Raw genomic sequence first — 10,625 nt, 5'->3', positions numbered from 1 at the left:
ACAAGAAAGATTTGCAATGTGGGCTGTTTGCTTTAGCGTGGGTATCTCAGTAAGCCCTCCTGATTTTATGCTCAGAAATCAGTCTGTTTGCCAACCTGCCTTGGAAAGACTCAATCTAAATTCTGAACCCATGTAATAAAAGAGCAAAGAACCTGATGCTAGACAAGATATGTCAAGTAATCTCCCACATGTCCTTTTAAACACTAACAAACCTACCTGCAGTGAAGGTTATCCTCATGAACTATGCTAACTGCTGTCATTGAAGAAAGGGTTTACCCCATGCTTGTTTTGGTCAAGATACATCCCCACTAATTGAAATGAGCATCATCTATGTTGTCCATTTTACCAAGAATGTCAATATCACACAGGCTTTTCTGTATTTTCAGTTCTGACTGATTAAAACCTCACCCGGAGCTCTCTCAACATCCCAAGCACGTGGTGGTTTAAAAAACAAGACTCATTTAGGCTGTTCTGTCTAAAGCATTGATAGCTCTGTTTGATGCGTGTGACTTTGAACTGCATCTGCAGCTTCAAAGGGGATCCTCCTCAGATGTTCTTCTTTCACTTAAAGCCTTGTCTTTTTATCTGACATAAGTGGTGTTGGGCTGTGCCGCTTTGGGTGGAGAATAAATCAGTCAAAAGGTACAGAAGATGCTTTGGTCCGCTCGCGTTTGCCTCACAAGCAGGACTGAATTCAAAGCAAAGGCTCGGGTTTAGGTCTGGCTTTTTTTCCTCTCCCTTTGCCATGTGTGGATTTTAGGTTCTCATCACTGCCCTCCGCTGGGAAATGGGGAAAGTGCTTTCCTGGAACGCTTGTAGGGAAAACATTTTGGTGAATAGAGGGAGAGCTATGTGAGCATCCGCCCATTTGGGAGGCTACAGCCGATCTGTGAGACCTTTAACACAAGCTGTCCTGGGGAAACCTCAGCAGCCACGGCTGGAATAAAAAGCAGAAAACAAACTGAGCTGGGAGACCAGGATCTTGTTGAATTGGTAACTCAGTGCAGGAGATCATGGGCATACAACATTTATTTCCTGTCTGAGGGCTCAGCAGTGTGCCAGCAGCAGGACACCTTTAATTCTGTTTTGCTGCTCACCACCAAAACTCCTGTGTGATCATAGCATAAAGCTCTTTCCATCTGGCTCTAAGCAAGTCACATTACCCTAAAGGGATGTTTGCAGCCTCAGGACAAAGGCTAAGGGTAGGATTTTATAGACAGGGTAAGTCCAGTTTCATCTGCCAGATGATGAATAAAACTAAGGCCAGAAACAGGGTATAGTTTCTTTTTTTGCCAGTCAGTGGAGCAACATCATTAAGGTTATTGTGGAGTCTCTGCTAATTAAAAACTTTTTTGTAGAACTAGGTAAATTCAGCCTAAGCCAGAGCAAAACAATTCAATGGATGAAACACTTAGGCAAAATTCCATAAGTTATTTTAAGTCATGGAAATAAGGGACTGTAGCGGCCTCTCTCATGTCTTCAAAACTAATGAGGTATTTTTTTAAAAAGTAAGATGCTTTTTGAAGTGTTCTGCTTTGTGAACTATATATATAATACAATTTGGTGCTTTTTCCTGTGGCATGATTTAAAGCGAAGATTAAATCAGCAAAAAGGGCCAAGATTATAAATTTGGAAAAGAGAGAGTTGATTATTTTAATTTTCAAATCCTTATTTATACATATTTCACAGAATCATGGAATTGTTAGTTTTTGAAGGGACCTCTGGAGATCATCCAGTCCAAGGCACGGTCACCTGAAGCAGATAACACAGAAACACATCCAGGTGGGTTTGGAATGTCTCCAGAGAGGGAGAATCCACAACCTCCCTGGGCAGCTGTTCCAGTGCTATGCCATCCTCAGTGTGAAGAAGTTTTTCCTCATGTTGAGGCAAAACTCCTTGTGTTTTAGATTATGGCCATTGCTCCTCATCCTGTTGCTTGGAACCACTAAGAAGAGTCTGGCACCATCTTCTGGCCCCTGTCTTTGAAATATTTCCATGCATTGATGAGATCCTCTGTCAGAGGTCTCTTCTCCAGACTAACCAGCCCCAGTCCTGCAGTCTCTCCTCACAAGAGATGCTCCAGACCCCTCCTCACTTTGCGCCTCTCCAATAATTCCTCGTCTTTCTGTATGTATATATTTCTTTCTTGTACTGTATATATTTATGATACACTTTATATTGATTCTCCTATACAGCAGCTCTAAGGGACAGCTTCTACACTGACACAAAAAGTAAAGTTGAGCTTTACTGAGTTCAGGCTTTGACATCACCCTCTCATTTGTGTAAAATCGGGGTGCAGACACTGTTCTGAAGCAGGCTTACACACTGCCAGCCCTGGCCGAGGCCTGTGGATGGAAAGGTGGCCGTGCAGACAATGTCGGGTACAAATACCAGCTAAAGGTTTATTTAGGCCGCTTGCCATCGCCATAGGGGTAAAAATACCAACTAAAGGTTTATTTAGGCCGCTTGCCATCGCCATAGGGGTACAAATACCAACTAAAGGTTCATTTAGTCCACTCGCCGTCGCCATACGGGCACAAATACCAACTAAAGGTTTATTTAGGCCCCTCGCTGTCGCTATGGCGACGGGCGGGTGCGGAGCCGGCCGTGGTCGGCAGGGGGCGCTGCGGGCGGCGGCCGCTCGCCCCATTCCCGCCCCTCAGCCGCGGAGCGGCCGGGCCGGGCCCGCGCGGAGCAGAGCGGAGCGGAGCGGGGCGGGAGGAGCGGCCACGCAGGGCTCGGGAGCGGAGCGGCTCTGGCGGCCGGCAGGTGAGTCCCGGCGGCAGCGCCCGGGAAGCCGCGGGGCGGGAGCCGCCGGTGCCCCGGCCCCTCCGGGGAGGTGTGCTGTGATTCACGGTGTGGCCCGCGGCTCTCCCGCTGCAGCCCGGGGCCCGGCCTTCTCCCGCCGCCCCTGCGGGGTCGCGGCCTCGCCCGTGCCCGCGGCTCCGCGGCTGCCGCCGGGGCGGAGCGGTGCTTTCGCCGCGCTCCCGCCAGGGTTCCCCGTGCGGCCTCCGCGCAGGCCCCGGGGCCCATCGGGATCCCGGTGCTCGGGGCCTGGATCCCGCTTTTCAGGGCCGGGAAAGCCGCTGGAATAGAACAGCCCGCCTTGCTGCCCCGCCGTGCCATCCGTGCAGAAAAGGTTGAGCTTTTCACGCGCGTTACCTGGGGTGAGACTTGCGGTGTCACCGCGCTGTCGGTTCTTTCCTTGCAATCACAGAAAACGGTGAGGGTACTGATACTTCTGGATCATGATATAACGTTAATCAATTATTTTTCCATCCCTTGAAATAAAGTTTTAGTTCAGAAAATATTTAATATCGGAAGAACATCGTTGAGTTGATCAGGGCCCTTTTTTCCCTCCTTTCCTCTCCGGTGCATGGCACTGACTACAGAAGCTCCTGGGCCCCCCAGTGCTCTTCAGTCATGGCAACCGGCATCACATTCCTTGTTTGCAGCCTTTTCTTCTTCAAGACTGTTTGTCCCGTATATAGGTCAACTATTTGTGTTTCGTTTCCAAATATTTTTCTACTCTCAGGAGCTGCCAAATGCAGCAAAAGCCAACTAGCTTGAGACAAAAGAAAAAGAAATACACCAGTGCATCCACGTCACTAATTTTGATGCTCTAAACCGATATTAATATCAACTTCTTATGTTGTAGCTTCAATTTCCATAGATTAATTTTTTGTAGTATTTGTATCACATGTATCTGATTCTGTGTTTTTTTCTATTTTGTGCTAAAGTTTTAAGTGGTTTAAAATGCTATCACTCTTAGGTGAAGGTCTTCTTGAGCTGATGTATTCACTACATTTGGAAGCTGTACAGTCATCAGCTCCTTAGCTATTCTGCATCCTGATACTGAAGAGTCTAGGATTTTTGGTAAGAGAGCATGACTGTGTTGGTATTTTAAATACTAAAACTCATTTGTGTTTAAAATGAGTTTTAAACACAATTTGTGAAGGGCTCTGCCTCAGTGTCCTGTCTCTGACAAAAAGGGTGCTGGAGAGAAGGCTTGTAGATGACCCTGAGTGCTGGAGTACCTGGAGTTCTGACTTGTCTGTCTTTTAGGTGAACCTTTTGCTCCAGGGCAGGAATGTGAAACTGGACTTCAGCAGCTGTGTGCATTTAGTGGGTTCTTAACTGTATCAAAATGGGCTGGGGGGCAAGAAAGGGGAGTAGGAAAAAGCTTTTGTATTTGATATGCAGGTTTTCAAAATGCTTGTATTGTTCCATAAGGTTCTGAAAGATAAACTAGATACAAACAAGTCTAATTCTTTAATGTTTTTACCGTACAGTTCATGTAGACTGTTCAAAATGAATGAACATCCTAAAAAGAGGAAAAGGAAGACTCTGCATCCTTCTCGTTACTCAGGTCAGTCTGGAGCTTGAGTTATGTACGCTTTAGTAAGTTAATCTTTTTTCTCAGAATAATAACTTTACAAGAGGTGACCACTTTTGCCAACACGTGGAAGAGCAGTGACACAAAGGGTGGGATGAGAAATACTGGCTTGAATGGGCAGCACCCACTCTGCAGGCTCCTTTGTTGGGCCACCTTGAGCCAGTGCACCTGAGTGGTTTGTTCTGTTCTCCTGCACATGGGGGAAGTGGCTGTAGCTGCAAATGAAGGTGATTCTGCTTCCACAGAGGGCAGGAATTCTGTAAAAGTTGGGGTGGGGTGGGGTGGGTAGAGAGGAAGGTTCAGCACTGAACAGACCACACACTTGTCGATGTCCTCAGTGGGAAGAGTGACCTGCAAACATCAGGGCAGCAGCTGGAAGGTGTAAATCACAGCAGGAATTCTTCCAAAACAAGTAAAAATGTGAAAAGAATTTTGATGAGCAAGAAATACATCTGTAGCTACAACAAGATATGAGTACTTAAACATTTTTGTTGATGTTTTTGTTTAGATTCTTCAGGTGCAAGCAGATACATAGACAACAGTGGGATTTTTTCTGACCACTGCTATAGTGTCTGTTCCATGAGACAGCCAGATATAAACAGAGGTAAGACTATGTTTTGGGGTCTTGTTCTGCAGTTCTTTAATGTATCGTGTTCCTATTCACAGAAGCAAATAGAATACACAGTATACAGCAGGTGATTTCTGAGTGTCCTTGTCATCTGATGGGCCTTAGACTGGTGGGAGGTTGTTCAATTGTTACAGCTGAAATACAGTTTTCAAATTAGAAACAATGACAACAAAAAGACCCTTCAATTTTACATTTATTATGGTGATTAAACTGCTTCCAATACTCACTACCTAGGTAACAAAGTTGGTGAGTTCAGATGGAAATTACCAACAGTTGCATTGAATTGTACTTGTACCTGGCAAAACAAAATGCCTTTTTATAAAACATCCAATAGTGGATGGAAAGTTAGCAGAGTAAATGTGATGGTGGATTTTTAGTCTATTTATTTTTCTTTTCACTTTAATAATTATCCATAAAGTCTGCAGAAGTTTTAGAAAGTATCATATTTTAAAATGCAATGTCCAGAAATATTGAAGAATATTTTTTGAGTCTTTTAAATGTAATGTTTCATTTAAGGATTTTAAGTTTTTTTCTGTATAATCAGCTGAGTATTTTCAGTAGTAAATTCAGTATTTTACTGCTGAAATCTTCTAGACAGATTTGTTACTTTTTGAATTCTTTTGTTTCTCTCTGCATGTATGGAAATAATTTTCAAGGTATTTGTTGTCAATTGTTTTAAATGTAGGCTATGATGTGCTTAGTATATAAAGATAAATTTATGCAAGTACAATAAATAAATAGTAAGTAAGATCTATGACTAAATGCAGGAATCAGGATGCTGGTGTGGAGAAATGATGACAAGGAAATGCTTCCCTTGCCTTTGCAGGTAGATTCCACAGTCCTGTGCAGAGCCTGGACACGGATGATGATGGGAGTCCAGTGCATGCCGGGAGCTCTCACTGGAGTGGGGCACACTCAAACACTGGCATGCACTGCACAGACTCTAAAAAGAAGGATAAAGGTAAAGGTCAGTGTGCTTGCAGATGAAGGCCTGGGAGGTTGGAGAGCCCAGCTGCTCCTGGCTATTTGTGTAACTTCCTTGCTTTGACAGAAATGGTGAGGAATTTATATTTTCTGGCATTGCTTTGTTAGCTGATAATACATCATAGGCTGGCAGGGGAGAAATTACTGGTCTTTGCATTTGAAAGCTGCTGCAGCTGACTGAAAAGTTAAAAATGGGCCCAGGTGTTTTGTAGTGGGTTTACTTCAACCTTCTATTACGTATTTCCTCCTGCAGATAAAGGTACTAACAATGGAATGTGCAGAGACTTATGTGACTCGCCTATATTCAGTGACAGCCCCACAGAAGAAGAGAAACCTCTAGATATCCAAACTGTAGAAATTTCTACAACAGAAGTGAATGCTGTAGAAGTTCATGATATAGAAACACAGACTGTGTCACCTGAGAAGCTGGAAGCTGAGGACCTTGAGGAAATCCCTCTGGAGACCTGTAAGATCTTCGAGAAGAACCAGGCTTTGAATATCACAGCTCAACAGAAATGGCCCTTGCTGAGAGCCAACAGCAGCGGCTTGTACAAGTGTGAGCTCTGTGAGTTCAACAGCAAGTACTTCTCTGATCTGAAGCAGCACATGATCCTGAAGCATAAGACATGTACAGACACTCACGTCTGTAAAGTTTGTAAAGAAAGTTTCTCCAGCAAAGTGCAGCTCATCGAGCACGTAAAACTCCACGAGGAGGATCCATACATCTGTAAATACTGCGATTACAAAACAGTGATTTTTGAGAACCTGAGTCAGCACATAGCAGACACTCACTTCAACGACCACCTTTACTGGTGTGAGCAGTGTGATGTGCAGTTCTCCTCCAGCAGTGAGCTGTACCTGCACTTCCAGGAGCACAGCTGTGACGAGCAGTACCTGTGCCAGTTCTGTGAGCACGAGACCAACGACCCCGAGGACCTGCACAGCCACGTGGTGAACGAGCACGCCTGCCGGCTCATCGAGCTGAGCGACAGCTACCACAGCAAGGAGCGGGGCCAGTACAGCCTCATCAACAAAATCACTTTTGACAAATGCAAAAACTTCTTTGTGTGCCAGGTGTGCGGCTTTAGGAGCAGGCTGCACACAAATGTCAACAGGCACGTAGCTATTGAGCACACCAAAATATTCCCTCATGTTTGTGATGACTGTGGGAAGGGGTTTTCAGGTATGTTGGAATATTGCAAGCACCTGAGCTCTCATTTATCTGAAGGGATTTATTTGTGTCAATACTGTGAATATTCAACAGGACAAATTGAAGACCTTAAAACTCATTTGGATTTCAGGCATTCAGCAGATTTGCCTCATAAATGTACTGATTGTTTAATGAGGTTTGGGAATGAAAAAGATCTTTTAAGTCATCTTCAGATACATGAGACAGTGTGATTGCTTTCTTTCCCTGTAATCATTTTGTTAGAATTTGAATTAATTTCCAGTCACTGGAATGTGATATTAAATACAATTTTAAACAGCAACTGTACATTTCTAATGTTTTCATCTTTATATCAGCAAAGCATGTATAGCACTTGGTGTTGTGAATTTCCTTGTCCACGGGTTTCAGTAGGAATAATCACATTTACACTGTGGTGGATCAGATTTTGGGGGGAGGGACAGGGGAGTAATTGCATGTTGTGATCCAGTTCTGGTGGTCATCCTGCTCTTTTATGTCTAGTGTACAGGATCAGCTCTCTTGAGTTTAAAAAGGCACAAAAACAAAGCAAATATCTAATTCTATGCTTAAATAGCCCAATACTGGTCCAGTTCCACATCCAGCTCATGTTACCCTGGGTGGCAGCAGGTCACTGCACTGGTGTTTAGCAGTAGCACTGGCCTGCCAAAGATAAGGGTGCTCCAAAAGTTCCCAAGCATGGACATCTCCAGATTCACATAGCAGCCTTCATTTCCCACCTCATGCTCCTGATAAGCTTTTTCAATTGTCCTGTTTTTCTCCTGGGATACTGTTCTGACCTCACTGTTCACTTTGTTCTGTGTTTAAGTCCCATCTGTGGGCCTGTCCAACACACTCTTCCACATAGGTACTGCATGACTCCCACATGATATTCCCTTTATTTACCTTCAGTTTCTGTCTTTTAATGCACTGAGGAGACACACATTGTTTGGGTTTGGATTAGATCATGTTCTAAAGAGTAATTGCAAAAGAAATTTTCAATGATCCTGCTGAGAATGTACAAGATGCATTTCTTATATAAAATCTTAATATAGCTCTCACTGAAATTATGGATGTCACCAACCTCTGACTAGAGAAAATTTCTAGTAGTCCATATTATTGTAGTAATTCTGTATATTTAAAATTATCTTTCCGCCACTAGTAACTTGAGGAATGTTATTTTAACTCTGTAAATTTAAAACTTTTATATACGGGCTTAAAAGACTGGCACATTACAAAATTTTTACTAATCACTCAAATTATTTCACACATTTGTTTATATTATACAAAGCACTATCCTGCCTTTGTAATCATTGGAAGTGAGTTTTTACAGTTCATTCTGTAGCTCTATATCTGAGTGGATAGTTGGACAGATAAAAAAAGAAGAGTGGTGTCACTTAGATCATGCTAGATACCATGGTGAAAATACTCATAATAATTACTAGTGGAGTTTACATTTCTTTCTTCATTGATTGTAAATTTGTAATGTAAGATTGTCTAATGCAAGCTTTGTATAGAGATAATTAATGTATCAAACATTTCTTGATCAGTGAGGTTTGGTGTTATCAGCTTCAAGGCATGCAAGGGTCTTTGGATTTGATTTTTAAAGCTAAGGATAAAACTTGGCTGAATGTTATTGATTAATGGAAGTTCTGATTTCCAGAGAAGTATTTCTGGAAACTCTATGAATCACTTAGTGGTTATTTTGTTGTGACAGGCAAGACAATTTCCTCACTTTGAAATGCTGATACACTACTAGATCTTGTGTTTTGTCATTGAAAGGGCAACCTGAGGGTGTCTTGCTGTATTTTATTACTCCTTGTATAGAGAATGACAGTATCTGTGGTAGAATTGCTGATTTCCTATTTTGTACACATTCTTCCCTGGCTGGCTTAAAATAGTAGCAATAATATAGTTTACAAAACACTAAGATGAATTATTTTCTATATGGAAAGTTAATTTTCCTCAAATATCTGAAAGGGGGGGAATGATGGTTCTCTGAAAACTCTGCTCCTGCTGATAGCGCAGAGGTGGAATGGCACAGCTGAGCTCTGGAGAGAAAGTTGCTCTGGGAGACAGAGACAAGAAGTGGAAAAAAAGGCATTTAAAAATCCTCCAAAATAAATAAGGGGGCTTAAGAAGTGTGTATATTTGTGTAGACCAGCATTGTGTCCCCGGCAGGAAAGGTGGTGTCCTGTGCCAGCACAGAGCCCTTGTGACACTTGCTTGTTGACATGAATAACTTCATGGCTGTCTCTGAGTTGGGTTATTTCTGATCTCTAAAATGGGAATCAAAACAATCCCCCGCAGGAATGCTGTGAAGCCACATCATTCCAAACTCTAAAATGCAGCGTCTAAACAGGAAATGTATCCAAGGTCATTTTAGGCTGGATTTTATAAATGAGGGACTAATGTTGGTATTTTCTTTTTACTGTCAGGTAAGTAAATGAAAGTGCACAGGAGTAGCATGTCTCATTTTAAAAGGAAACAGAAGTACACTGCTGGCTTCCACATGATCTGCATGTTAAAGCAAGAAAGTTACTAAGTAGTAGGAAAAATAGGTAATGAATAAAAAAATAGGTAGTGAAAAAATAGGTAGTGAGTCTGCATGGAATGTGGAAGGCTGAAAGGCATGGCTGAGCGTGCCAAGGACAGGGACGACATTTGGGTTATTTGGGTGAAGTGGAAGGTGAGTGCTCTGACCTGGCCTCAGATCCCTCACCCTGGAGCTCGAGCTGCTCATCTCAGTCCGGAGAGGCAGAAATAAACTCAGGACAAGCACTCTGCCAGTATTTATTATTTCTCTCCAAGGCAGTAAGTATCAAATTCTGGTTGTTCACTGGTACCTGCAAGGTTCAGCTGTTTAAGGAACAGCATTCCAACAGAAGCTATGCAAAATCATGAGATTGGTTTTGGTAGTGTTTTATATTTGTGAGAGACGTGTATTTGATTCTTTGCTTTTCAGACTTTTGAACCCTTAGTTTCAATGTGTGAACCCTTAGTTTCGAGGGGTATTTTCCAACCTTAACAAATCTGTGTCAGATTCCTGGACCATATTTCTTATTGAGCAAAAGACCTTTTTTATGTGAAAGACTGTTGACTCCAAAACAAAGTTTACATCCCACAAATTATTGCAAGATCTTAAAATACAGTGGATTAATAATCTTCAAGTAACGTGTCCTCTAAGAATGCTGTTGTCGCCGATTTTCATTTTGGTTCTTGCCCCGTACCACATGCCTGAGGTGCCGGTGCTGTTTAACTCCTGCCAGCCCGCGGCGTTGTCACCGTGCGGGCTCTGACCGAGCCGCGGTGCTGTGGGGGGACCCCCGGGGATGATCCCGGTGCCGCCCGGGCTCTGCCCCCGGCCCTGCCCGGCTCCATTTCGCGAACTGCCCGCGCTCAAGATGGCGGCGGCCGCCCTCAGCCCGCACTGA

The 10,625-nt window shown here is 43.4% G+C and overlaps 1 protein-coding gene across 5 annotated transcripts; it reads left to right on the top strand.

Moving 5' to 3' along the window:
- Positions 1–2,642: 2,642 nt before the first annotated feature.
- On the top strand, positions 2,643–9,127 carry ZNF639 (zinc finger protein 639). 5 transcript variants are annotated; one of them, XM_066556739.1, is made up of 6 exons: positions 2,643–2,769; positions 3,773–3,876; positions 4,293–4,369; positions 4,905–5,000; positions 5,851–5,985; positions 6,262–9,127. In XM_066556739.1, exons 3-6 carry the CDS (start codon positions 4,312–4,314, stop codon positions 7,407–7,409), a joined length of 1,437 nt encoding a protein of 478 aa, XP_066412836.1. In that variant the 5' UTR covers positions 2,643–2,769; positions 3,773–3,876; positions 4,293–4,311; the 3' UTR covers positions 7,410–9,127. The 5 variants fall into 5 exon arrangements, with proteins under 5 accessions (XP_066412836.1, XP_066412833.1, XP_066412835.1 ...); XM_066556736.1 differs by having other exon boundaries at positions 5,851–5,991; XM_066556738.1 differs by lacking the exon at positions 2,643–2,769 and adding an exon at positions 3,010–3,223 and having other exon boundaries at positions 5,851–5,991.
- The last annotated feature ends 1,498 nt before the right edge of the window (positions 9,128–10,625 follow it).

The sequence above is a fragment of the Molothrus aeneus genome, chromosome 10 (genome assembly GCF_037042795.1).
Source record: "Molothrus aeneus isolate 106 chromosome 10, BPBGC_Maene_1.0, whole genome shotgun sequence".
NCBI classification, from domain to species: Eukaryota; Metazoa; Chordata; class Aves; order Passeriformes; family Icteridae; genus Molothrus; species Molothrus aeneus.
Note: the sequence above shows the minus strand (reverse complement) of the source record. Positions and strands in the feature narration are given on the sequence as shown.

Coding starts and splice junctions, on each gene's coding strand:
- ZNF639 (XM_066556735.1), top strand. CDS start 4,198: ATGCAGGTTTTCAAAATGCTTGTATTGTTCCATAAGGTTCTGAAAGAT. Junction 4,370..4,904: donor GCATCCTTCTCGTTACTCAG/GTCAGTCTGGAG, acceptor GTTTTTGTTTAG/ATTCTTCAGGTGCAAGCAGA. Junction 5,992..6,261: donor AAAGAAGGATAAAGGTAAAG/GTCAGTGTGCTT, acceptor TTCCTCCTGCAG/ATAAAGGTACTAACAATGGA.